The 27,993-nt window shown below is 51.5% G+C and overlaps 1 protein-coding gene across 10 annotated transcripts; it reads right to left on the minus strand.

The window, feature by feature from the left end:
• Positions 1-17: 17 nt before the first annotated feature.
• Positions 18-27,991, minus strand: Wiz (WIZ zinc finger). Of its 10 annotated transcripts, none has more exons than XM_051177510.1 (13): positions 27,848-27,991; positions 26,155-26,413; positions 19,873-19,945; positions 15,209-17,307; positions 13,696-14,019; positions 8,890-9,060; positions 7,340-7,843; positions 6,098-6,400; positions 4,873-5,424; positions 3,365-3,892; positions 2,790-3,209; positions 2,390-2,585; positions 18-1,147 (listed from the first exon to the last, which is right to left on the minus strand). In XM_051177510.1, the coding sequence occupies exons 2-13, from the start codon at positions 26,357-26,359 to the stop codon at positions 988-990; spliced, it is 5,535 nt and encodes a 1,844-aa protein (XP_051033467.1). In that variant the 5' UTR covers positions 26,360-26,413; positions 27,848-27,991; the 3' UTR covers positions 18-987. The 10 variants fall into 10 exon arrangements, with proteins under 10 accessions (XP_051033467.1, XP_051033464.1, XP_051033465.1 ...); XM_051177507.1 differs by having other exon boundaries at positions 6,011-6,400; XM_051177508.1 differs by lacking the exon at positions 27,848-27,991 and adding an exon at positions 27,194-27,667 and having other exon boundaries at positions 6,011-6,400.
• Positions 27,992-27,993: the final 2 nt, after the last annotated feature.

Genomic DNA, 27,993 nt, shown 5'->3' on the forward strand with positions numbered 1-27,993 from the left:
ACATTGGCTGCCTGCCCTGGGGTGTTTCCAGAAGAGAAATTTAATCTAATTTACATATTTCTAGGTACATTGTTAACCAAAAGATGGCCACTGAAAAAGGTTAAAAGGTCAATTAGCTCCCGGTATCTAGCTGGCCCAGGATTGCAAAATAAAAAGATCCACGTTCCTTATTCTCTACACAAAACGCATTTTTTAAAAAAGTGAAAGATCTAGGGAGCTATACATAGAAAGCAACAGTGAAAAGGGGGAGGGTGGTAGAGGTGGGGGAGGAGAGTCCCACCCCTCACTCTACCCTCCCAGCCCTGGAGCCCCTGAGGCTCTGACATGGCAGGAGGCAGCTGTCAGCTTTGAGCTCTTCCAAACTAGGAAGGCCCCTTTTGGGGGGGGCAGCCAACAAGAATTTCCGTGGCATTGTGGGCTCAGTGGGGGCTCCCAGGCCCTAGTGGGTTAGCAGAGGGAGCATGGATTCCCCTGAGCAAGCACCGTGGCATGATGTGGTCGTTTGACGTGGGAACTGTGGGGGCTAGAGCAGATCCCAGGTCTCACGAGGTGCGCGTGCGTGTATGCCTGTGCATGAGAGAGAATAGATATTCATGGGGACAAAAGGGAACAGGGGTCTTTGGGGTCTTTGCAAATGGCCACGGATGGCAGACATAGCCCTGGCTGGTTGCTAGACACAGGGAAGTGCTGTTCTTCCCTGTAACCAGATTGGCCACCACCAAAGGCCTGGCTACTACCCCTGCTGGACCAACCAGGTGGGCTCAAGGAGGGTACCCTTGGGGCCCCAGAGTCCTCACACTGGGGAAAGGGTGGCTAGCTGGCTCCCGGCGCCCAGGTTGTAGTGTGCCCGGCCCCCAAAGGGCGCCGGTTTGAGGTTTTGGCTTGCTCCTTTGGAAACGGAAAAGAAAGAGGGAAACGGGGGAAGAGGACACAGAGGAGAAACAGGAGGGGACAGGTGGTACAAGAGGGATCTGGAATGCTTGTATGTTAGGGTGCCTCTACAGCTGCTGTCTGTGCCTGCGGGGTCTGGGGCTCCTCAGGCGGAGGGTCTGCTTTGGAGAAATTCATCTCCAGGATGTGCCGCTGTAAATGCCGCACCCAGTCTTCCTGGATGGAGAGTGGGCCCTGGAATTCCACTTCACAGAACCTGCATAGAAAAATAGAATGGAAGTGGCCACTGCTTCAAAGAAAGGCAGGAGTATAGTCCAGTCCAAGTGCTTAGGCATATCTACCACTACTCAGTGTAGATATGTTAAGACCAGGACTCTAGAGAAGAGTTGTCTCCCAAAGGAGTCACCTCTTCTAGGGTGGAGTAATGCTGGACATGAAATCTATCTCCAAGTGGTCTGTCACCGATGTGTATGCTCTGAGATGGTGGTGGATACAGAGAAGCAAAGCCTATCTAACTCTCACAAGAACCGTCCTTCCTCTTCTTTATGGTAGCCTTAAGCAAGGCCTCCAATGAACATATACCTAAGAGCTTGAGCTCTGGGTATCCAGAGAGTTGGGTTAAAATTCTACTTTTTTTCCTTGTTTTTTTTTTTAGGAGATACAGTCTCTAACTCTGTAGCTCATGCTACAGCCCAGAAATTATGTAATCTAGCTGAATTTATACCAGGTGGCAATCTTGTCTCAGCCACCCAAGTGATCAACATGCTCAGCTTGGACACTACTTCTGACTTGGCCTGTATTATGTAACTTGAGTTGAATTGCCTCAGGTCTCAAAGTCCCTATGTGCTGGTGTCTGATGTGTCTGGTGCATGTATAACTAGGTCAGCAAGGTTCTCCGTGCTTTGCTATTGAATTCAGTACTCATACCTCTGTCAAGTAGGTCTGAATGAAATGTTTTGTTTTGTTTTTAAAGGGTTTTGCCTTGCAGCCCTAGCTGGCCTGGAACGCCCTAAGTAGACCAAGCTGACCTTGAACTCACAGATATGCCTGCCTCTGCTTCCTGAGAGCTGGAATTAAAGGTGTGCATCACCACACCAGGCAGCAGGTAAGCTCTTGTCTGAGGTCACTAAGCTGTGAATTGAGTTAGGCTGGTTATAAAGTTCAGAATATCAGGATGATATTCTGAAGTTCCACTATCAGTGAGCAGCTTTTTGTTTTGTTTTGTTTGATTTTTAGAGTCAGGGTTTCTCTGTGTAGAGTTGGCTATCTGGAACTCACTCTGTAGACCAGATTGGCCTCCAACTCACAGAGATCTGCCTGCCTCTGCCTCCCAAGTGCTGGGATTAAAGATGTTTGTCACCACTGCTCCATGAGAAGCCCTTAACCTGGGCCCTGTCATACCCCAAAACAGCCCATGGGACCCCACTTCCCAACCTGCACAGTGACTGCCACACTTCTAAGTTTCAAATAGCCAAGGCACAGCTATGTGTTAGCATACCTGCACTTGAGGGTATAGATGTTGCCCACAAACTTGACCAGTGATGTTTGGGGGGGGCGAGGCACCAGGGAGGGGACTGGCCGGACCCGGGGTGGGGGTTGCCGTACTTCTTCTAGCTTCTGTTGCAGGTCATTGGCCTCCTCACCACCCCTAGCAGTAGAGGCATCTGGGGGGCGGGCTTGTCTGCGTTCAAATTCTAAAGCAGAGAAAGGGATAAATGATGAACAGAAGGGCTGGGGCCATGGAGACATCCCTGTTTTCAGTGAGCACAAGGGGGAAGAGGTTGTTGGGACTCAGACTGGACACAGGTGGAGTGGGTATTAAGCAAATGAGATGTAGTGGTTGGATGAGGCCTAGAAGATGTTTACTGCCCTCCCAGTTCTCCTGCACCAGCACTTACTGTTGATATTCTGTCGTTGGTGCTCCTCTGACTTCACCATCCCAGGTGGGCTGGTGGCCAGAGGCCGTTCACCACTGTCAGCTGCCCTGCCAGTCTCAGGCCCTGGCTCTCCACCAGCACTTCGGCCAACCAGGGACAGGCCCCCAGGTGCCAGCCCCAGGGGTGGCCGCTTGTCACTGTCACGGCCATGGCCAGCGCTTCGGAACTTCTTGGTAAAGGGGCGACCACCCTGGATGTAGCTTCGGTAGGCTCCGGCTTTCTGAGGCCGGTGTTTGATCCACTCACTCAGCGTCTCGATAGGAGAGCCATTGACACACCACTCCGTCACACCGAACTGCCGAAGGTGCGCCCTCGCATGGCTGGCTAGGGCTTTTCGATTTTCAAAGTAAAGGCCACAAAGATCACAGCAGGCCTCGGTGGCTACAGACAGAGGAGGTTGCTGTTCTAAGAGTGCAGGCATACCCAGGTGGGCTAAGCAAGGTCAGGACTAATCCCACCTCCCACAGGGACCTTGCCTCAGGGGCCCTGCTTGCCCTGACAAATGCCATCCCAAGACCCTACCACCCACTGCTTACAGGAGTGGGAGGTCTTCTCATGGAGAGTCTTTGCCTTGAAGGGCAGTTCAGTCTGGATGTAGGTCTTGGTCTTGACCTCTGCTGGGAGGAAGCGGTCTTCCTGTAGGGGCCGTTTAGTTGCCACTGGGCCCAGGTAGCTGGTGACTGAGGGCTTAGCCCCTGTGATGGGTGACAGGCTGAGCTCCCGTGGAACCTGGTTTGGCCCAGCTCCTGGTTTTCCAGGCCGGCTAGCCAGGGGTGACAGAGGCAGTGGAGAATGCATGGCCCCAGGAGCTGCTGTGGGGGAGCCATCCTCAGCCAGGGCAGGAGCCAGGTCTCCAGCTGGAGGCTCCTTCTTGATGAGGCACAGCTTGGACTTCTTCTTCAGGATCTCCCGAAGTGTGTCAATGGGTGAGCCATTGACAGACCACTCAGTCACACCCATCTGGCGCAGGTGGGAGCGAGCATGGCTGGACAGGCCCTTGCGGTTCTCGAAGAACTCACCACAGAACTCGCAACGGATGTCACGCACTGGCTCTGCCCTGGATGCTGCAAGGGGTCCAGGGTGGGGGAAGAGAAGGAGGCAGTGACTATGGGCAGGAAGCACTGCCCAAGACAGTGCCAGCCTTCTGGCTGTCCCTATCCATGTGCCCCCTCCCTCCAGACTCCATTGAACTGAAGGTCATCTGGACCTTCAGAGGCATGGCATCTATCCACCCCTTCTATGTGTCTTATCACCTCAAATTCTAGCTTACTTCACAGGTTTCCCTGAATGAGGCTGGGCAAGCTACTTCCCCTCTCTGAGCCTGTTTCCTTCTCCGAAAGATGAAGAAGAAAATCCCATCTCCCGATGTTGCTGGGAGGGTCTAAAATCAGAAGGGTTCAGAGCACATGGCAGATGAAGCTTCAGCCACACTTGCCTGCTTATATAGTAGACAATCAACCCAAGAATAAAATGGTGTGACAAAGTGTCAGGGAAGCAAGTAATGGTGACATGATAGCAATTATGGTATGTAAAGAGCTTTTTGCAACTAGGCACCATGCTAAGTGCTTTATCATACTTAATTCTCAAAAGAATTGTATAGACACAGGGCAGGCAGGGATTATATTGATCTCCATCTTCCAAATGAGGAAAGTTGCCCAACTCACCACTACATGATGGTGAAACAGGGATTTTGACTCAAACTTGACTCTGAATGTCAAGCACTGGATTACCAGGAATGCTGTCCCTCCACTCCTGCCAGTGGCAGACATTACTAATGGATTCTTGCAGCTATTCTCCCCTAGGAATCTGGTTGGAGGCCACTACCAATTGGCCTAAGAGGGCATTAGATATAATTACATGATTCTGCCTCTTCTGCATGAATAACAAGTGGCAGCTTGGGCACAGGAGTCTAAACAGCCAAGTTCTATGTTCTCTGGAGTTATGTATCTTCCATTTCAGTCCTGTGATCTATGGATACTCCTAAGCAGGTATGGTGAGTAGATCCAGCCAATTGGTCTACCGGCCCTGACTTGGTCACACTTACACAGGTTCAAAGGTGCCATATCTTCTCGAGGCGTGCCCCAGGGACCCTCAGATGGGTGTGGCTCCCCGTGAAGGGACCCTGGCAGCATCTCCCGCTTGATCTCCACTCTCATTTGTTCAGGTTTCAGTTTCTTGGGCAGGGAAGGAGTAGCAAGGCCCGAGAACATCTTCCGGGCCGTGGGAGGAGGAGAAGTGGTTGGTGAATGACCCAGGGGACTGCCTGGTGGTGGTGGCAACTTCTTGGCCAGGGGTGAGATGTGAAGATCCGATGGACTGTGGGCTTCTAGTGAGCTGCCAGGACCTCCGCTACCCACCACCTTGGCTAGGGTTTTTGGGCTAGGCCCTGGTGGATGGAGGTGTCCACCTGGCCTGGATTGGGTCCGTCTCTTCAGGATCTCACGCAGTGTGTCAATGGGTGAGCCGTTCACATACCACTCAGTCACTCCCATCTGCCGCAGGTGGGAGCGTGCATGGCTTGACAGGCCCTTTCGGTTCTCAAAGAACTCACCACAGAATTCACAGCGGATGTCTCTTGTTGGCTCTGGGCCTGAAGCTGCAGAGTAAGAAAAAGGGGCATTTAGAATCATGGGCATCATCAGGACAGTGACCTGCAGGACTATCCTAGCCAGCTAGCTAGGCATGGGCAGCAATGTGTCCATAAGCTAGGGTGGTAGTGGAAGGCAGGTGCAAGTGAGGGGCTGATGGGTGGGGTCAGACACTGGGCAGCAGCAAGGTAGGGAAGGGGGAGGCTCTAGAGAGCTAAGAGGACCTCTGTCCTGACAGAGGGCAGTACTAACACTCCACAGCTTTGTGGGTCCCAACAAGGACAGGGCAGGAGACAGGATGCAGCCAGCCTAGGTACCACATGCTGTCCAGACCCAGGGCACCTTCCACACCAAAAGGGAGGACCTTCCCCTTAGCCTTCATTCTCAGGCAGGGTCATAGAAATAAAGGTCAAGACCAAGAGAGAGGTACCAGCAGCCCACTGCCAACAAAATCTCTGGGTTGAGCCGGCCCACTGCCAAGGGCCCCTATCTACTCCCTACAACAACAGGGAGGGAGTAGGGAGGGGGCCATGACCCCCCAGGGAGGGGCTCCAGGGCCCACAGGGAGGAAGGGCAGCTGAAGCGAGAACCTACAGAGGTTGAGAGGAGATGGCTCCACATCAGAGGCCCAGAAAATGCCGGCGGCCGAGAGGTCCTGCTTCCCCCAGGGGATGGCCATACCCGAGGCCTTCAGCTTGGCCTTCTTGGCCGGCGGTGGGGGAGGGAGCAAGGAGAGGGCCGTGGAGGCAGAAGGAGGCCGCCCCAGCTGGGCCAGGGCTCCCCGCCCGGGTGGGAGGCGAATCTGGATGCCGTCCCTCCTGATGAGCCCGTGGAGCACGTCTATGGGGGATCCCTTGGCATCCGGGTCGCTGACGCCCAGGTGGCGCAGGTGGGCACGGGCGTGGCTGGACAGGCCCTTTCGGGTCTCAAACCAGGCACCGCACAGCTGGCAGTCCAGCTCTCTGCCCCCGTCACTATCTAAAGCTGCGGAGACAAAACACAGGGGGGGGGGTTCACGGCCGCCACCTTGGTCGGCCCTAGGGGATGAAGGCAAGAGGGTCTGGTGTGATTTTCAGCTGCCCAGGTGGTTAGGGCTTCAAGTTTCATGCTGCAGACATGTTTTTGAGTTTTAGAGGTTTTAGGTAGCAGGGCAGCCGTTCCCTGCCTAGCTCATTGGCATCAAGTGAAGGTAGGGAGCTTAAGGATGTAGATCTGTGACAAATCCTAATGCTCCCAGGCCCTCTTCCTGGGACTTCGCTAGGGGAACTACAGGAGAAGACTGAAGATGAAGAGTAGGGGCCACCATCAGACTACAAAGCATCCCTACCCTAAAACCACAGCAGATTCAATGCAAGTGGCTGCTAGGAAACACAGGTATCACCAGGCTCTAATACCTGCCAACATACAGGAAAGCATGAAGGACACCTCAAAACCTGACTGCTGAACTTGGATTCTTTCCAAATCCAACTTGCCAAGTGCAAAGCAGCCACAGTGGAGGCCGAAGCCTCTGTACACATGGCCAGGAGACATGGAAAAAAAAAAAAAAAAAAAAAAAAGGGCAGTGTAAGAACTCCCTGTTTGGTAGACTGACTACCCATCTACTTGTATGATTCAAAATACCCCAAATTCCCACTAAGAAAGCCAGGTCCACAGGCACCCTTGTTCCTTTTGCCATCCCACCATCAGTGTAGAGAAGGGCAAGAGCTCAAGTGGTAAGTAGGACTCTAGCAGCCTCCAGGGAAGATCAGCAGAATGGGGAAAAGTGATCACCTAAGGACAGCCCAACAGGGAGATATGAGTATTACTGACCTGGGTTACCCAGGACCTGGGAGCTGTAGGCCTCAGTTCCTACCCTGTATCCTCCTCATTTGAGGACCATGTCATACCCCAGCACCCCCCTCAGCTCCTAGTACCCACACTCACTGAGATTCAGAGGCCCTTCATCCTCAGACTGAGACCACTGTGCCTTTGGGGAGGTCGGCCGGGGACTCAGGGATAGCTGGGGGCTCTTGTCCTCAGGATTCTTGGGTGTAGGAGATCCTGCCAGAGTCAGTGGGGCCTTCTTGAGGAGTGGAGAGCTGGATGGGTGGGCCAAGCCCTTGGCTGAGAAGCCTGGAGGTGACTTGATGGCTTTGTTGACAGCGGGGGCATCCATAGGTTTGGCCAGGCTGAGCAGGCCAGGCCTAGTGGCCCCAGCAACCAACTCCTTTGGTGAGTTGGACTTCTTGGTCAGGCTGGGGGGCAGCCCAAGGGGAGCGTCGGGCAGGCCCTTTTGCTTCACCAGCTCGTAGAGAAGGTCAATGGGAGCACCACTGCTTTCTGACTCTGCCACCCCCAGCTGCCGCAGATGTGAACGTGCGTGGCTGGACAGGCCCTTTCGTGTCTCAAAGCAGGCACCACAGACCTCACAGGTGGTCAGGCTCTGGGCTGGAGGGCGAGATGGAGGCCAGGAGATGAAAGGCTATGAGGCCTTATAGGCATACTAACTCCCATTCTCCTCCCCTTATCCAGGTTCAAAGTAAGTATTCTGCTTCTGCCAAATCCCTTTGATCCTGACAACAATTGTAATTTGGTGGGCATTAGTAGTTCCGGTTTGGAAGTAACGAAACTGAGGCTCAGAGAAGGTAAGAGTTGTGTCCAAGAGTGCACAGCAGGAGGCTGTAATCTCTGTGGTCCAGCCAGTGGGGATTCCTTTCAAGACCTGTAACATCCAGCAGCATGCTTACACAAATATGTGTACGCATACACAGACATCACATATGGAGTGGATATCTACCCTATTCTCTGTAACTTTTTTTTTGGTTTTTCGAGACAGGGTTTCTCTGTATTGTTTTGGAGGCTGTCCTGGAACTCGCACTGTAGACCAGGCTGACCTCGAACTCACACAGATCTGCCTGCCTCTTGCCTCCCGAGTGCTGGCATTAAAGGCATGTGCCACCAACGCCCGGCTACTCTCTGTAACTTAATGCATACTTCAAATGCTAAGTCAGAGGTCCTAGCCACAGCCCCTGCCCACTCCTCATCTACTTCTTGGCCTCCTTGCTCAACTTCAATGATGCAAAAGCAAGGTTGCTTTTGCTCCTCTTAACACACCTAGTAAATAGTAATATGCTTATCATTACTTTCAAAAGCCTTGTAGTTTAGAGAAAAACAAATACATATATGCAAAGCTTGAACTAACAAGGATGGCTAGTGACAGGTTTTCATGTGATCTCTTGCCTACCATGCCCACTGCTTCCTTAGATGCCCCTTCTTCACCTGGAAATGTAGTAGCTGAGGGCTACACATATGGCTGAAGCTATAGAAACTCAATGTAGAAGACAGCTGGGTGTCTATCTCCTGGGTGCCTTATAGTGACAGAAGGAAGACGAGTGCTAACCTGGGGACCCATGTTAATGGACCAGGTCACAGAGTGCTTCTGTGAGCATGACTACCCTGACCAGCATACAAGCCTTGTCACTTGGGCCACTCACCCTTGAGGTCTGGCAGCTCCTGTTTGCTGCCATGAGGAACCTCTGCAGCCACTTTGCTGCTTAGCCGACTGGCCACCTGTTCCAGGGTCCCAGAGACAGGCAGGCTCTTCTTTGGGAGTAAGGGAGACCCCAAGTCCATGGCCACCATTGTGTTTTCCTCAGAACAAAGGCCTGTGGGGTGGAGGAGACAGGCTCAGCCCAATCAATAGTCAGGCTATCCACCCCAAGAAGGGGACTGAAAGAATAGCACTTCTTCCTCATCCCTGGCACCTGCTTTCACTTCTGGAAGCCCCTCATTACATGAGAGTGGAGGCTGTACCCATAAACCCCCACAGCAGAACAATGCAGAGACACTGAGAACATCCAATGACAAGAAAGAGAAACAGCAGTTTCAGCCCAGCAGAAGACTCAGTGGTCTGGGAACACGTTGCAAGTTTGAACCAAGACTCCCGTCTGAAGATATGTTAAATGTCTCTTGGGATAGGACTAAAAGGGGGTAAAAGTGGGAACGTCAAAAGGGACAAAGACTAGAGTCAGAGGCAAGAAGCTGAGGACGACAAGGGAGCTGGAACTTCAAATTCAATAGCAAGTCCCAGCAGTAATTTATTCATCATCAGCTGAACTGTAAACGAGACAAGAATCTGGAGCCTGGACCAACTTTCCGACAGCAAGAGTGGGAATGTCACAAGTTTGCACGAAGTTACTTAAACTTCCATCCAGCGAGGATGCCTCCTCCGGTAAGAGGTATGTAGGGAGAAGGAATTAAGGATGGTTTTCTTAGTCTAAGTTTTCATTAAAAGGGGTAGGTATGAGGGGTACTGGAAGGCGATGAAGTCGAATTTTGACCAAGAGCTCTGAGGATGAAAGAACTGTGTCAGATGGGCTTCGGAGACGACCAGTAGAATGTAATAGGGCAGGGGGCTAGGAAGGTCGCTCCCTGCTCAATCTGAGTCCCACAGAGGCAAGAAGATAGGGCCAGGAGGCTACCGAGATCATGACACCGAGTACTTTGTCAAAGTCTCCAGTAGAAGTGGGCGCGTCTGTCAGATGGGGAAGGGCCAAAAGTGGCTTTCCACACCGAGGGGATCGGAACCGTGACAACTGGGAGCTTCCGAGACTCCAAAACAGGCAGGGGACTTCTGTCAGAGCCGGCGAGAGTCACGAAGAGCGGCGGCTGAGTGCTTCTGAAGCCTGGGACCCTCCGAGAAGCTGAGGGAGGCCCAGGGCCTGAGCGCCTGGAGGGGGGGGGGATGCCACAGAAACCGGACAGCGAGTGTTGCAGGAGGCGGCGGCACACACCGGAGGGCCTCCGACTTTCCCTTCCCGGAACCCTCCCCTCCGCAAACTCTTACCCGGAGCGGGCGCGGGCACGGGCCCGGGGCCGGGCCCCGGCTCCGGCTCGGCCTTGGGCCCGTCCCGCGACGGCGGCGGTGGCGGCGGGGGCGGGGGCGGGGGCGGAGGCGGCGGCGCCGGGAGAACCACCGGGCCTGGACTTGGGGGACCTGGCGAGGGCGCCCCCGTGGTCGCGCGCTCCCGGGAGACCCCCGCGCGCGGCCCCGCCGCCGCCTTGCTCTCCGCTTTTGTCACTCGGCACTGGGCGGTGGAGGCGGCCATCTTGGCTCCGGCGCACGCGGGGCGGCCGCCCCAGGCGAGATCAGCGGAGCGCCGTGCGCCGCGACCGCCGAGCATGCTCTGCTCCGCCCCTCCGGGCGCACCCAGGGCGACCTGATGAGCGTCGAGCGCCTCGAGCGAAATGCTCTGGGCGCTGAGCAAAAGGCTTGGCAGCTCTTGGGAGCTGCCTGGAGCGCTAGGGCTCATGCACGCACGCAGGCCAAGCTTCCAGCCGCCTCCAGCAGTCGCCCTAGACCAGGATCCGCACATCCCTACGGCTAGAAAGGGAACCATCCAGCCTCAATTCCTCTCAATATTAGCATTGAGAATTAGAACTCTGACAGCAGTGCTAGGACCTGCCTTGAGACCCTGTCCTATTATATTTTCCTACTCAAGTCCTTCTACAACAATCCTTAAAGACATTAGATCCTTGACCACGATGATCCTCCCCTCCCCATATCACTCTGGTATCTAAATAACTGATCTCGGATAGTGCTGTCCCTCAATTCAAGAAACTCGCTCCTTCCTCACCTATGATTCTAGCACTGCACACTCATCCCGCCCCAACTTCAAACAGCAGTGTCAGGCTGTTCCTTGACAGATGGGAGGGGCCAGAATCTGGCCGCTGCCCCGCCTCCAAACGGGTACCCTCCCCTTCTGGCTCACTTGGCAAAAGGGGAAGAACCTACTGAAAGAACTGCCACGCAGGGCCACTGCCCCAACCTGGCCCTGATTTGGGACACCATTACTTTGCAAAGTTTTTAGGATCGTTTCAGCTACTCCTTAACATCCCCCATCTCCATGTGTTCCCCGAACAGGCCATAACTCTCTTCTCCCTCTAGACAAAGCCAAGACAAAGCTGATTCGACTTCTTCACACCCCACAGTTTGGGTCAGCTCCCTCTGGGGATTGACACACTGTTTTTTTTTTTTTTTTTTGGGGGGGTGGAAATAGATTGGTCATAAGTGAATTTGGCTCTTGGGTACTTGGTCTCATCCTTGGGAATGTCTGGCCCAGATACCAGATAAGAAATGTGAGTATGATATACAGGCCTGTGGTGGGTTAACACAGAAAAAGGGGCCAGAGCTGAAGTTCTGATAGATTGCCTTCCTCATATCTAGACAGCTTTAGAGCTGGCTCTACCTTCCAGACATCATTGAGACATTATGAACCACAACAAGTGGGAAAGCTGAATCCCCGGTGAGCAATCTTTTACCAAAGGCAAGAAGTCCTATGTTCCATTCCTCTGCCTCTCTCTGAGGTATGGCTTCAGCCATCTACCAACCTATCTGTACCTCACTTTCTTGTTCAAGGAAGAGATGGACTTTTGACATCCCCATCCTGTCCTTTGAAAATTATCAAGTGCCTCAACCTGGCTTACAAATGGAATGGGTCCAGTCAAGCCCAAAATATCTAGGCAGAAGCCTGGAAACTGTAGGTAGAGGAACTATAGAAGAAATCCCAGTCCCAGTAACCTGCATTAATTCTGCTAGCTTAGATGTGTTTCATTCCTCAGAACCAAGGAGTTTGAATTTCATTCAACTATGTCTCACAGCTGAGTTCTCTGACCCCCATTTTTTTTTTCTTGAGACAGGGACTCTTTGTGTAGTCTTGTCTGTCCTAGAATTCACTATGTGCCTTGAACTCACAGAGATCCAGAGTGCTGGAATCAAAGGTGTGCACCACTATGCCTGGCTGAGTTCTCTGCCTTTTAAAGGCTCCCAGAAAGTCAACTCTTCCAAGACCAACTCCTTCACTTTTCCTCTAATTCTGCTGTGTCCAACCTGCAATCTAACACCAAATATTGATTCTAGAGTTCAAGACACCACTAAACAAGATACTCAGAAGTCCAGCTCTGCCTATGTGTGGCTGGGACGAAGCAAATAATCCACAGTTTCTTTGTAAGATGAGTACCGAACAATCCTAAGGCTAGGGGCATACCTTAGTGGTATTTGTCTAACATGCATGAGGCCCAGGGTTTCATGCCCTGCACATCAAAGCAAAAAAACAAAACAAACAAACAAACAAAAAAAAAAAACAATCATTTGCCCTACCAGCTTGTGTTTTTGTTTTTGTTTGCTTGTTTTTTGGCATATCTGAGATGACAGAGGTTGAAATCTTAGTGCATGCAATTGCTTGAGTATGGGAGAGGTTTGTCAGAGTTGTTAGACAGAACTGGTTAAATCTAGAGACTGGATTCTACTCTTTCTTTTATGTGTGTGCCTGGAACCAAACTAAGGGCCTTGCCCATACTAAGCATGTACTCTACATTGAGCCACATCCCCCAGTCTGGATTATAGATCTGTATCATCTACGACAGTAATATCACTAGCCACTCAGTACTAGCCATATCTGAAGTGCTCAATGATCATATGTAGTCAGTGGTGAGCCTCCAGCCCAGCACCAATTGTTAAAGACTATTTCTGGCATCTCACAAAGTTCTACTGAAAGTAGTATTCAATATAGAAGATTTTTCCAGAACAAAGGATTTGCGCCCAACTACCTGGATTGCAAAGCTTAGCTCTCTTTAGCTATGTAATTTGGGGCAGGTAAATTAAGTTCTCTGTGCCTCAGATTCTTCCTCTGTAAAATGGATATGATGAAAACACCCACCTTAATAGAATTGTTGTAAGGGGCTCAATGGCTTTGTGCTTGTAAAGTGCCATTGCTTCAGCCGGGCATTGGTGGCACACACCTTTAGTCCCAGCACTCGGGAGGCAGAGGCAGGCAGATCTCTGTGAGTTCGAGACCAGCCTGGTCTACAAGAGCTAGTTCCAGGACAGCCTCCAAAGCCACAGAGAAACCCTGCCTTGAAAAACCAAATCAAACAAAAAAGTGCCATTGCTTCTAGAAAGACCCACTGAGAAACTGGATTCAGAAAGGGCCATCAATCAACCTTTGAATAAAACAAAGTATGCCTATGTGCCAATACAGTGGTGAGAAAATTTGTTAATATGCTTTTCTTTTTCTTTTTTTTTTAAAATAGGGTCTGACTGTATAGCATAGCTCAAGCCTGGCACTTGCTATGCAGCCCAGGCTGGCCCCAATTCTCTTGCCTGAGCCTGAGAGCTAGAATTACAGGCAGATGAAATGCTTCCAGGAAAGCAGAGTGGACACCCTCCAACTCACCCATCCATCCCTCTGAACATCTGGGGAAGGATAAGGGCTCTGGCCTGGCCTGTACCCTCCCCTTACCATCTCCGTAGATTGGCCCAGGGTCCTCAGCCCAGGTGGGTGGGAAAGGCATGGTGAGAGGTAAGCGTGGCCGTCGTGAAGTCAGGAAGCTTCCAGATGGCCCACTAGGCTCACGGCCCAGGGGACTTGGGGGCAACTCAGCTGCTGAGGTGGCCAGCAGCTCTTGCAGGATGTTGATGGGTGAGATGGTAAGCTCCCAGTTGGTGATGCCAAAGTCACGAAGGTGGGCCCGGGCATGGCTGGAAAGGCCAGCCCGGGTATCAAAACCAGCCCCACAGAAGTCACATCGCATCAGGCTAAAGGTGCCCGGGTCGAAGTTAGCCACTGCAGAAAAAAGACAGAGACTTCCTGGGATGGGGCAGTGGTGAGGGGAGCCACTCTCCATCCCAACTCTACCTCCGTACCAGGACTCCTTCCTGCTCTGCAGATCCCTCTGGAATGCCTGCTTTTACTTCTGTTGTTGATGCTTCTGCCTGACCTGAAACTCAGCTTGTGCACCCTCCCCAAACCACACACTCAAGAAAGCCTGACTTCCCAGACCCACCTGCTTGCACATCAGGCAGCATTAGGGACATCTTCCTAGCAGAGGCTTCTCTGGATTTACAATATGAGAGTATTGGACCCTTTCTGTGTCTACTTTTGCTTGGCATTGCTCCAGTATTATACATTAAATGTAGGTTGTATGAAGAAATGGACAAGTGGAGGATGGGATGCCCACATCTGGGAGTCTCTGAGATCACATGGCAGAGTTAGGGTTTCTTCTCTCAGATTCTGAGCCCTGGTCACTTGATGTCAAAACTGCCTAGTTTCTTAGCTATCTACTACTTACCCAACACTCTAGCATCTCTCTCTCTCTCTCTCTCTCTCTCTCTCTCTCTCTCTCTCTCTCTCTCGTGTGTGTGTGTGTGTGTGTGTGTGTGTGTGTGTGTGTGTGTACTCTCATTCACTCAAACACCATGCTAGCACCTTCCCCAAGTAGGCTGTGAATTACCCAGGATCAGAACTACCCAGTGGACTCTCCCTAGAGGCAGCCCTCTGGAATCAGAACCTCTTTTCCTGGAATCTTCACATTGCACAGGGGTCCCATGTTCTGAAGCCTACCAATAGTCCAATTCTTGGCCCAGGCCATGAGTTCTAAGAGAGCAGAACTGTTGTCTAGCTCACTGCTGGGATTCTCAGGTCCCAGAGATGACCCAGCTCAATAAACATTTATTGCATTAATGAATTAAAAGAATTATCTGCCTATGGCTGATTGCTGTGCCCAAATTCCTTCCTCCAGCTGCCATTATGACCAGGGCACTGGGGCATCCCTGCACGCCCACCAACATTTGGTGGTGACATTGCCCATGGCTCCCAGGTCTCTCAAGAGGGGAGGCCCCCAGTTTCACCCTACAGGATGCTAAAGTAGGATTGAGAGTGAGGGTGGGTAAGTTTAGAACTCTGCTGTCCAGCTCTGTGCCTCCCAGGCATGGAGAGAGGGAGATGGATTCCCAAAGCAAGGCCGATGCCCTACCTTTTTTCTTCTTCTTCTGGAAGGAAAACCTGCGTTCAATAGCCTTTACCTCCTCTGCAGAGATGAAATGCCGAACATTGTAGCTGACACCCACACGGTTCAAGTGGCCTCGGACATGGTTGGCCAGCCCGATGCCATTGTGGAAACGATCAGGACAGTAGGGGCATTTCCGCTCCTCATGCTTTAGAGCCATGGCTGGGTCCCCTTCTAGGAGTGTATCCAGACCCAGTGGACCACCCAAAGGTGTATCTAGGAGCAGGAAGTCCAAGGGGTGGGTGCTTGACAGCCCTAGTTCCTCTGGTGTCAGCTTTGGGGATGCCCGGCTGGCTGCAGCCATGACTTGTGGTCTAAGCTTTGCCACCAGAACAATGGGCACCATTCCTTGGAGCTGTTGCTGCTGATCCTGTGAGGCGTCAGCTGCCTGCAGGGCATCTTGGAAAGTCTGCTTCAACTCTAGGGCTGATTGAGGGATGAGGCTGGGGATGGCTGGGGGTGGGAAGGTCCCATTTTCAGAAGTAAAATCCATTTCAGATATCAGCACTACAGCTTCATCTTCCTCCTCCTCCTCACTCCAAGGGCGACTCTTGTCATCCATTCTCTGAAGGCTGACAGTGTTTTTGTTTCTATTGAGCTGTATGGGGTAGGAAGCAGATGCCACAGGGGAAGGAAAGACCAGCTTTCCAAGAGGCCGCTGGCCTGAGTTTAGCAGAGGGAAATCGCTCATGCCTGGCTGCTGATAGTCTGGGCCAAAGGCTAGGCCTGGGTCATATTCAACAGAGTTCTCCTGGCACATAGCGGCCAAGAGAGGCTCAGATTTACTAAAATAGTTCATGGCGGCAGTGTCAGGGAAGTGGACATGTGCATCCTGGCTAGTACCTGGCTGGCTAGTGAGGATCTCCTCAAAGTCCTCACCATCTTCCTTCCAGTGGGCATGGGCATGTACTAGCCTTATGTGCTCCCTGAGCAGACCCTTGCTAGGTGCTGTGAAGCCACAGTAGATACAGGTATTGAGGCCTGAGGAGTCTCCATAGGAGGGATAGATGAGGGTGCTAACGTCTATGACTGGGCTGCCACCTCTGTAATGTGCCTTGGCCTGCTGGCTTGGCAGTATCTCACGCACATGCAGCTTGGCATGTTGCATGAAGACTCTAGAGGAATTGGTGCCAAAGACACACTTGGGGCACTGCAGCCGCGCCTCACGGCCTTCATCACCTGGAAATTGCTTCAGCTTTTGAATTTCTTCAATAATCTTTTCCCGGGAAGCCTGGTGCAGTTGCCAGTGCTGTTCCAAGGCAGTAGGCTCTGTGAAGGCCCAGCCACATTCGCTACAGGCCAGTGGAGCCAGGTCAGCTGGGGGCTCCTGGCCTGGTGCGCGGCGGTGCTGGCTCATGTGTTCTAGGAGGTGCTCCTTGTGCTTGAAGTAGATGCTGCACTCGATGCATGGAAACACAGCTGGCTCTTCCTCCTCCTCCTCATGGCTGTCCACCCCATCAGCTACTTCCTGCAACAGTTCACACAGGTATGGCTCTGTTGGGACGGAGGATAGTAGGGGCTGCAGTCGCTCCACAGATGCTTCAGAGTTCACTGTCCAGGTCTGTGTGGCCACTTCTGAGGCTGATGTGTGGAGACCCCACTCAGAAGGCTGGGCCAGTCCTGCAAAGCCCTCTAGGTCCTCTCTGGGACCCATGTCCAGTGGCTTGGGAGTGTCATCCACTGGCACAATTACCCTCCTGAAGGAAGTGACAGTTGGTGGCTGTGTAGGGAGGTCCAGGTGTAACCCTGCATCCTTCAGGGGCCCTGGCTCATCTGCATCTTGGAGCCAATCAAACTTCTGGTGGCTTGGAGGGTATTTCTCTAAGAAGTTCAGTTCACCCTGGTGGTTCAAGAACTTTCTAGAGCCTTTGAGCTTGGCATGGGGTTTCATAGTTCTCACAATAACTGAGTCCTCGAACCTCTGCTCAGACCGGATGCCCTCCCTGGCCTCCTGGACCATGGGGTGATCCCAAGACCCCTGAGCATCAAGGGATGCAGGGAAGGGACCCAGAAGATGGGGTGGTGGGGAGCCCGGCTGAAAGTCCAGGCTGTCTCCATCCCAGTAGCTGCAAGGAAGTGCCAATGGGGATAGGTTAGCATGAGCCTCAGTTTCCCTCCCTAGGGCAGAAGTGACTGGGAGTCCTCCTAGGCTGGCTGGAGCAGTTCCTTGAAATCCAGCTTAAGGGTGACTGTGGAAAGGTGAGGAAGTCCATGTAGACCTTTCCAGAGGTTTTGAATCACAACCAGGCACAACTCTTAGGGTGTACCTGTCTGTACATCCCAGCCCTGTCACATCATTGGGGAAATGTGCAGAGGCCACAGGTTGGGGGACAGAGCCTCAAGAGAACACCCCTAAATCTGGTGGTACAGTCAACTCTCACTTTTCCCCAGGGAGGATCCAAGGCTCTGACCTGGGCTCCAGGCTGCTTCTGTCTTGGTCCTCCCCAAACTGTGAGGTTTAGTTACATCTCTCCCCAAAATTTGGTGAAGGTCAAGGTCAGCTTTGTTCAGGACAGCTCAAAGGATGACCGTCCATCCTCCCCTTTTGGAGGGGGCAGAACCAGAAGCGACTAATGGTTCCAGTGACCCTGACCTTCCTGGGTGGGAGATAGGTAGGGCTGGGAGGTCAGAGTAGATGAGAAAAGTGTTCTCTGGGCCTCAGTTTGCCAATCCTAAAAATGGAGATGATTTCCAAGAGTCAGGAATCTTGTCTTCCTTATACAATATACAAGGAGTTTTCTGACAGTTGTTACCAATTAAAACTATCACATGAGGCAGGTGCTTATTTAGAAGCGTGCCAACCTTTCACATGGACACTATGACCCTATAAGTAGATATAGGATAAAGACAGGTATAATTCAAGTGCTTAGGAATCAGGGAACACTACCTCACCTGATGCCTGGTAAGCCTCCTTGGGACTGCAGAACTTTTTTCAGGGGGATACAATGTCTCATTATGTAGCACTGACTGGCCAAGAACTCATTATGTAGACTAGGCAGACCTCAAACTCACAAAGATCGGCCTGCCTTTGCCTCCCAAGTGATGGGATCAAAGTTGTGGCCCCTCGATCAGGTTCTGAAGCTTCTTTTTTATTTTAAACAGGGTCTCATTATGTAGCCCTGGCTGTCCTGGAACTCACTCTGTAGACCAGGCTGGCCTTGAACTCAAAGAGATCCACCTGCCTCTGTCTCATAAGTACTGGGATTAAAGTCCTAGCCACCACATCTGGTTCTAGGACTTTTAAATGCAAGTATTCCTGATCAATTCTCTCTTCATTTCCCCCCAGTGATGGGATTTAAACCTAAGACCTGGCTCATGTTAGGCAAGTACTCTACCATAGAACTACATTCCTAGGCCCTTTCCCCCTTTTAAAATTTTGAGACAGGATCTTGTTAAATTATGCTAATTTTACATTCACTCTATAGCTCAGTCAGGTTTTAAACTCAAGATCCTCTTCCTTCAACCTTTGCAGTAGCTTCAGATTATAGGTCTGTACTGTCAGGATGGGCTAGTACATTTATTTATTTGAGACAGGGTCCCACTATGTACTCCAAGCTGGTATTGAACACAAGACTGTCCTGTTTTAAACTCCCTGGTTCTGGGAGAACAGTATGTGCCATTGTGCCTACATATACACATACAATATACATATATTACACACACACATTTTTTTCTTCTTCTTTGAGACATGGTCTCAGGAGTCCATTCTGGCCTTCAATTCACTATATAGCAGAGGAGGATCCTCTTGCAGCTGCTGATTGCTGGAATTACTGATGTATGGCTCCCTTCATTTTAAAAGCCTGCCTTTATAAGGTGGGGTGGTGGGAGACTGATCCCATCCATGGATCAGGTGAGGAAATAGGTAGCACAGACAGGCCAAGTGGAGGCCATCGTGCCGCCACTCTAAGCCTCATTGGTGCCACGCAATATTAAAAGTACCTTGCTCTCAGTGCTGTAACAAAGAGTCAATGGGCTGAACTGAGAACCAGAACACGAGTTAGTATTTATTTCTACACCTGTTGTTAATCTTGAGATTATTAAAATTATATATTAGACCCACTAAACTCTTTAATAAAGAGTAACAAGGCTGGGGCTATAACTCAGGGATAGATGGTAGAGCTTTTGCATTAACCTTGTATGTTCTCCCTCCTTTTGAGTTTTGTCACCAGCACCACAAACAAACAAACAAAAGAATCACAGTTGTGGCTATTGAGGTTGACTCTTGTTCTTTCCCAGAGTTCCTTGAGTTCTCAAGGCAAATTTGTGAAACATATCTTGTGGCAGCTAACTTTCCATTTTGCAGACAAGGAAACTGAGGTTCAGAGAGGCATAGCATCAATCTAAAAATCACTTAACAGAGACTGAACTCCAAGGGTCCAACCTACAGACTTGTCCCTGTCTGGCCTGGCTCCTGGCAGGGGTAATGAGAGTTGACCTTCTGTGTTGCTATCAGACCTCCCACCTTGCCCTAGCACACACCCAGGAGCTGGTCTATGGGGAGCCACCTCCTCCTGCCTGGCCTCTTGATTCCCTCCTGTCCCCTTCTCATTCCCCAGAGGGCTTCAGTGGAGCCTAGACACTCCTGCTTGTCCCCCTGCCCTACCTGAGGTCAGGGCCAGCGTGGCACTCACCAGCTGCTGATCCGATGGGTAGCGGAGGTGGCACGGGGGAGGGCTTCGCTGAGGCCAGGATGGGGCTGCCCATCTGCAACAGAGAGGGGAGACCCTGAGGGGCTGGGGTCTCCCTGGCCAGGGCTGGGATTCCCCTGGCCAGGGCCCTCCATACCTCAGCTCCAAGAGCCTTGTTGGGTATCTCAAAAGGGCCCTGTAGGCCCCCAACCCTATCCCTCAGAGGCTTTTGACCTCTGTATTCCCAGTATCCTGGAAGCAGGTTCTTTGAAGGAATTCCCATAGGTCTCCTGGGGACTTGCTGCCTTTCAGTCTTCCCCACATTCAGAAACCAGGGTAGTGTTTGTTTTTAAGTCATACCCTGGGAAAATTCATATCCTTCTCATTCTAGCTACAGGTTAAAAGCTAGAGTCCCATCTGCCACAGCAATGACACACACGTGAGGTCTGGGTCTTTATTGGTTTCTCCAATTACCTTGCCTTTCCTAGACCCTTGCTGCTGTGCCCTGATTGCATTCTCCCCCAACTCCCACCCCATGAAACTTTGAGTCTTAACTCTCTCTGACCTCAGCCACCCCCTATGCTCTCTCTCTCTCTCTCTCTCTCTCTCTCTCTCTCTCTCTCTCTGTGTGTGTGTGTGTGTGTGTCTATGTAGCCCTGGCTGTCCTGGAACTCGCTCTATAGACCAGGTTGCCTCTGCCTCCTGAGTGCTGGAACTAAAGGTGTGTACCACTATACCCAGCAGCCTCAGGACTTCTGCACTTGGTACTTCTTTGATTACAAATGAGATACTATGATTGTTTCTCTTTTAACCTAACTTTTATTTTTGTGCTACATAAGTGGATTTCTATTGGTTGGTTTGATTATTTATTTATTTTATTTATTGTGGGCACAGAGTCTCATGTAGCTTAGGCTGGCCTTAAATTCAATATGTAGCTGAAGATGACCTTGAACTCCCAATCTGCTTCTACCTTCCAAGTGCTGGAACTACGGGTGTGTATACTATGCCTAGTCTTAGTTTTGCTTTTGAGGTAAGGTCTTTCTTGAGACCAGCTAACCTCAAAACTTACAATCATCCTGCCTCTGTTTTCTAAGTGCTGGGATAACAGGCTTGAATCACTTAGCTTTGTTTTGCTTTTTCTGAGACAAATCTTGCTATGAAGCTCCAGTTAGGCTAAAACTCATTATATAGCCCAAGTTAGCTCTACATTCATCCATCCTCCTGCCTCTGCCTTCTGAGCACTGTGACTATAGGCCTGTGCTACCATGCCTGGCACCTGCCTCATTTATATTTTAGCTCTCCCAGGTATTGCCAGGTTCCCTCTGTGGATAGTTGCATGTCTGGGTCCCCTATAAGCACATAAGCCCCCTGAGAACTGGGACATTTGCAGCCTCATTCATGGCAGCATTCCAGCACCTGGCATGCAAGTACTAAACAAACACATGCCAGATGATGAGTGGGGAGCCTGGTCACCCCGAGCTACACATGGCCCATGCCTGCCTTCTGGACCCTTTTCCAGGCCTAAATCCTAGAATGGAATCCTTCTTGGGAATGCCCACCATCCCACAACAACACAGATAGAGCCAACTCTCCATTATCCGCCTGTAGAGCCAATGCCTGGAGCCACCACAGGAATCCTGGCCTGCATCTCTACCCGCCACGCTTGCCTGACATGGCAAGCATGCCAAGCAGGGAGTATGCCAATTGCCTGGGCCAAGGTTAACACACTGGGGGAACTTGTGCCCTGGCCAGGGCCTGACAGATGTAATTGCTGGATCAACCTCAATTTGAGGATGGTCCAGAAAGGGTGAGGGCTGGCACAGAGTCTTCCAACCCTCCATCATCCAATTTTCCCTGGGAATTTAAAGCTGACCACTGGGGATAGAAGAATGAAAATGAGAGGGGGTGGTCAGGAAAGTGTTGTCTGTCTGCTGAGCCTGAGAAAAGAGGCTGTAACAATGGCATGGCCTCTAACATGTGGGGTGGGGGCACAGAAATTTAAGAGTGGTTTTAGTTTTGACACATGGATAGGGTTCCTCGCTGGGTGGAGGTAGTTCTGCACCACTGTAGGATGATTAACAATGTCCTTAACCTCTACCCACCCACAAGACACTAATACCTACCTACAATCATGTCATCCAAAAATGTCTCCAAAGTGCCCCCTGTGGGACCTGAGTGTCCCCATTTGAGAACCGTAGAGATAGACCCCATGGGGTGCAAGATATTCTTGGATTTAAGGGATGAAGTTATGATGGGGTACTGGAGAGGATAGTGGGGGCTAGGAAAACAACTACAAGAAACAGGGTCTCTTCTGGACACATCACAGATGAGAGCTAGTCAGGAGGGGGTGACCAATTAGTGTTTAACCAGCCCCAGAGCAGTCTAGAGATGTGGGTCTGAGGGTCCCAGGTGTCCTGCTTCTGAAATTCTGAGTGTCCCAGATTTGATGGCTGTGCGTAATGGCTGTTGTCTAAGAATTTCATGAGCCAGGAGGGCACACTGGCCTCTTTGTCTGAGCAGCTCCAATGAGGCTCCTATTTTTAGTGGCAGCAACTCTGGAGGAAAGAGACCAAGCAGGGCCTGTATCTGAGGTAGGGACTTTGCCCAGAAGCCTCCACACTGAAGGGGACCCAGAAGTCCCTATGGGTCATATGAGGCACCTGGAACACAACTCGGAGTTGGTGGCAGTGCCAGAATCCCTCACTGGCTCCTGTCATGTGGAGTTCCCGAGACAGCTTACAAATGAGAAGAAAGGGTGTCCATGAACCACTTACACTCTAAGCCAGGCATTCTGCAGTTTGGCAGAGTAGCCAAGAATATATACTTTGATATCGGATAGCTCCAAGTGCAAGGCCCAGCAGTGTTACCAGAAGTTGCCTTCCAGGCTCCAAGCGTCAGTTTCCTCCTCAGTATAATGTAAACAGCCATGAACTCAGCTTCAAGGGGCCACTGATGAAGACCAATTAGATCACAGGAAAAGTTCCATCCAGAGAAACCGCGATGGGGGGAAAGGAGGAGGTGGGTGTTCTGTGGTGTCAAGGCTGGTTTGATGATGTCCTGGGGTGGAAGCTGGAGGCTAGACTTGTAGCCTTAGGCTTGCTTTCTTCATGCTGGGATTCCTTCCCTCCATGAATCCAGAAATGGCACATTCTTTGTTCCCAGGACTCCTGCCCCTCCCAAACAATGGCAGGCATGCACCAGACTCTTCACTGATCTGAGTGGACCATGTAAGTCCCACAAGACTTTGTTGCACCTGTGAACTCCACCTCAGAGACTGCAATGGAGCTTTAGGCAGGGCCCCAACTGACAGCAGTAATGGAAGGCAGAGAAGGTAGTGGGAAAATCCTTGTCCAAGCCAAGATATTTGGGGGTGCCATTCCTGGGAGTCCTTGAGGGACTCAGAGCTACATGGGGACCAGGGGGCCCAGGATTCAGGGCAGAATAGCAGCCTCAGAGGCTGTTCCTATTTATAGACACCACAAGATTCCCAAGGCAAGTGTCTAGTCTACAAAGTTGTGGAAGGGGTTAAGAAGGCTGAGAGGATAGTGGGAGAGACATCCAGGCCTTCTCTAACATCCCTGTTATAATCCTGCTTCAATGGAGCCACCCCCACCTGTTCTCCCGTTTGCTCAGGGAGCTCATTAAGGGTGGCTTTGGTTCCCCTTGGTGGCCTCTTCCTCCTCTTACCTAGACTGTGAAATAGGTACACACATGAATCCCTGGTTGCCCTGGTGAAGACCCCCCCCCCTCACACACACACATCTACCTTCCCCATCTCTCCAGCCTGGGTCATCTGTCACATGGAGAAGATATGCCCAGTCTCTTGGGATCTACAGAAGATTCCTCAAGTTCCCAGAGAGTAAAGAGCCTAGCCCTGCCCTGGCTAGCTGTGTGGCCTGGGATAAAGTCCTGCTGCTCTCTGTCCTGAGGAGGGGACTGTTAAGGGATAAACTGCTCTCAGGATTTGTTACTCACCATCCCCCTGTTGCCTCACACTGGCAGGTGCCAGCAGTCCCCTCCAAACCTTTATAAGTCAGGGCTCTCTGTCTAGATATCTTTTGCCTCTTTGTTAGGTTGCTTCCTACTCATTCTACTTCTTGATTTGTCTTTATCTTCCCTGCCTAGATAAAGGGGACAGTAGGGATGGCATGTGCCCAGCCCCCACTTTACTTGCATCTATGAAGGTAGGTTCGTAAGTACCTGAGCAGTGGCAGATCAAGGATCTTCACAAGTACAGAGAGGGGGCTATGGGTAAAGGGACCTGGGAATGTGGCTAGATGTAGGAGTGCTTCCCTAACTTGTGGGTACAATGAAACAAAACAAACAAAACACAAGAAAAAAAAAAACAGAAAAGAGAAAAAAAGAAAAATTACTCAAAAACTAAAAAGGAAGCTAGGCATGGTGACACACAACTCTATAAAATGCCAGCACTTGGGAAACAGAAGCAGGGAGATTTCTGAGTTCAAGGCCAGCCTGGTCTATAGAGTAAGTTCAGGATAGCCAGGTCTACAGAGAAAGCCTGTCTCAAGAAACAAAAACAAAAGGAAATATATATATGGACTGGAGAAATACCTCAATGGTTAAGAGCACCGTCTTCTTTTCCAGAGGACCTAGGGTTCAATTCCCAACATCCACATGGCAGCTCACAACTGCCTATAACTCCAGTCCCAAGGGATCTGATTCCCTCTTCTGGCCTCTGAAGGCACTGTATGCAGGAGATACACAGACATACATGTAGACACAAAACCCCATACACATAAAATAATAATAATGAAAAAAAACACAAAAACTTAAAAAGTGGGGGCCCAGTGGCTCAGAACTGTCTATAACTCCACCTCCAGGTATAACTAATGCCCCTAGCCACTGCAGGCACCAGCATTCACATGCACATATCCACATGCATATTTGAATATCATTAAAAACCATAAAATAAAAAAAGATGAGGCTTGAAATTGTAGATTAGTGGTAGACTGCTTGTCTAACATGGAGAATGCACAAAACAAAATATAAGGAGAAAAAAAATCACTGGACAAAAGAAGAGCTATTTAGGATGGAGCTGGGGGGAACAGCATTTGCAGAGTGTGCACGGGCCTAGGTGCAATCCCCAGTTCTATAAAAACATAAAATAAAGGAGGAGGGTCATGAGGCCACATTACTGTCTGATTCTGTGACTTTGGGATACTTACTTCACCCCTCAGGGTCTTGAGTCCCCATTCCTAACATGAGATAATGAATAATCGAGGCTACCCCTACAAAGGTTCTGAGTATGACATGATTAGGTCACACATAGAATTTGACATGTAGGAACCACCAAAGAGGTGCTTGGAAATTCTTGGGGACCAGAGTTTTTGGGGGCCAACCAAGGAGATGAAGGAAGAAGTCTTTTCCAGCCACACCAGATTTCTGTTAGGTCCTTGAACCTATTACAGGTTCATGCCTGGTTCCTCCCTTCATAGACCTTTGCACTCTCTGTTTACACTGCCTGATGGGCATTTCCCACCATTCATTTAATGCTCTACCTCAAATACCACTTCCTCAGGAGGCTTTTCCCAGGTCTCCCAGGCATGATCCTGGCACTCTGTTCAATATCTGCATGGCCTCTGTCATCATCTCCCCTTATGACATTTGTTGTCCATCTTTCCTTCTAGAATGCCAACCCTGGAGGATAGGAACGCTTGCCTCTTTGTCATGATCATTTCCCCAGAACCCAGACCAGAAACTGGCACACAGTAGTTTGTGAGGTAAGGGACAGTGTGAGCTACCCTTGTACAGGGTAGATCAAGGCAGAAAGGGGTGGCAGGCTTCTCTAAGTCCCCAGTTTCTACCTTACCACTAGGGGGCACAAACTGTTTTGGTCCATAGATCAGGAGCTCCACTCTATTAAGACTGCACAAGGAGCTGAGTGAGATACACTGATAGGAATGGGCTGCCCCCGAGGAACAAGTGGACTTTGGGCAAAGAGTTCAGGGTGCTGGTATGAGTATTTGGATATAGCCGTTGTCTAGCACAGAGGAAGGAGCCAGTCTGCTCTATGTATGAATCCTAGTTCCTCTGAGCAACTGTGATTCAGTCATGGGCTCCCAAAGGCATCTGTTTTCATAAGGGGAAAAAAAAAACAAAAACAACAAACAAATAAACAAAAACCAAAAAACAAGACTATGCAGAACATCAAGAGAAGGCTCTGGACATCAAGTAGAATTTGAATCCCAACTCAGGGTAACCTGGCTCTTTCTGAGCCTCAGAAACTACATGGGATGCTTCTTTAGGGCTATAGAGCCCTCTTACCAGAAATGCCACTTCGGCCATCCAGAATGTCTCGTGGTCCTTCCTTGGTGATAGGCAGGTAATGAGTAGATCGAAAAATATCACCTTCCCCTTCAGCAGCCTCAGCCCCACCCTCGATGTCCTCCCTTGGAGCTGGGCCAGGCAGTCTCTCTGGGCCTCGAGGACGATCTGGGGCAGCCAGGCCACCTGCCAGTAACCCCTCCATGGGTGTTGCTGCTGATCTCTCAGTACCTGGCAGATTCAGCAAGACATTGTGGGCCTGGGGACAAAGAAAGGAATTCTGTCTCAGTTTCCCCTTCCTCAACACCCCGTCCTCACTTTCAAGACCGATTGCCTCAGTTTACCTCTCAGTTGAAGCCAGGGGATAAAAGGTGTTGAGATCCCATTCACATCTATCACAATCCAATCTGGGTCCACTGTCAGCATCACCAGCATGCTCCAGAACACCAAACCTTTCTCTTTTCCTGGTTTCTTCACAGCCTTCATCTACCTCACACATGCACACTCAGTCACCTCAGCCTTCCCTCATCAATCCTTCTACCGCCCTCTATCCCTCCCATTGCTCACTCATAGCTCAACTTCCCCTTTTCCAGCTGCTTCCTGGCTTTCCCGACCTGTACAACCGATGACCATGTGTCCAGTTTCCAGGATCCCGGCCACTTCCACACTCCCAGCTCATGAATGCACTGTCTCTAGTGCCCCCATCTTTGCCCCTATACTTTTCTCACTTCTGTTGCCCCATAACAATTGCCCTTACACTTTTCCCACACTTGGACCCTTCTCCCTAGCAGGGATATCCAGAGTTAACCCCTTACAACCTCAAGTGACCCCACCATTAACCCTTTCCCTTCTCAGCATGATCTCTCATGCATACCAAGCCTGGGTTCCTCCACCCTGCCACCTTCCCATAATATTGGTTGCATCCTCCACCGATATTGGTTGCTCTGGCCCGAGGATGAAAGGGACCGATGGGGCTCCTGTTTCAGAAATAAGGACCCTGGGGGGAGGGGGGCTGGCTGTCCTCTCCACCTATAAATACCTTCAAGGTAGAGCAGAAAGTGAAGGGCAGGAATGAGGCGCTCTCCCGGGGGAGATGGTGGTGAGGCCGGGCCCAGGCAACCGGGGCGGGGCCGGGTCTCCAGGCCTGATAGCAGGCGTTGCCCTAGGGGGCCTGGGTGCTCCCGGGGGTCCTATACGAAGTGGGTTGACAATCTTGGCAGGAGGGGTCCCTGCCCAGGCCTGGAGAAAGCACCTGCGGGTGCCCACTGGGGTGGGCACTGCCGGCGGGGATCGGGCAGGACCGCAACTTCAGAGCACTTTGGCAGCTTGGGGAGGGGGCTCCGGTCCAGAAGGTCGTTCCCTACCCTACCCCCGCAGGGGTCGCAGAGGTAGGGGTGGCGCTGGGCGGACGCACCCTGCGGGGGAGCTAGGGTCCCGGGAATGCGCCCTTCGCCCGTGCACCTCGGGGCGGGAGACCCCGCGGGACGAGCCGAGGGGGGGGAGAGACACCTGCCTCGAGACCCCCGCCCCTCCCCCACCTGTACGGCCCCGCCCCCGACCAGGCCCCGCCCCTGCAGGCCCCGCCCCGCCCCCCGCCCCAGGGGGTCCCGCCCGGCCGGGCAGGGCCCAGGCCTCCCCCTCCCCGCTCCAGCCCCGCCCCGCCGCGGGCTTCCCAGGCTGGGTCTGGCCTCACCCGGGAGGCGTCGCCGCCAGCTGGGAACTCCCCTCTTCGTGCGGCCGTCGCTGCCGCTACAGCTGCTGCCGCTCTTGGTGCCGGCGCCCCGGCCTCCGCAGCTGCCGCCGCCTCCACTGCTCGGGGGACATTGTCCCTTTAAATCG

The sequence above is a fragment of the Phodopus roborovskii genome, unplaced genomic scaffold (genome assembly GCF_943737965.1).
Source record: "Phodopus roborovskii unplaced genomic scaffold, PHOROB, whole genome shotgun sequence".
Lineage (NCBI taxonomy): Eukaryota > Metazoa > Chordata > Mammalia > Rodentia > Cricetidae > Phodopus > Phodopus roborovskii.

Coding starts and splice junctions, on each gene's coding strand:
- Wiz (XM_051177507.1), bottom strand. CDS start 26,359: ATGGAGGGGTTACTGGCAGGTGGCCTGGCTGCCCCAGATCGTCCTCGA. Junction 14,020..15,208: donor CCAGAAGAAGAAGAAAAAAG/GTAGGGCATCGG, acceptor TTTTTTCTGCAG/TGGCTAACTTCGACCCGGGC. Junction 5,425..6,010: donor GCCATCTCCTCTCAACCTCT/GTAGGTTCTCGC, acceptor CTTACTCTGCAG/CTTCAGGCCCAGAGCCAACA.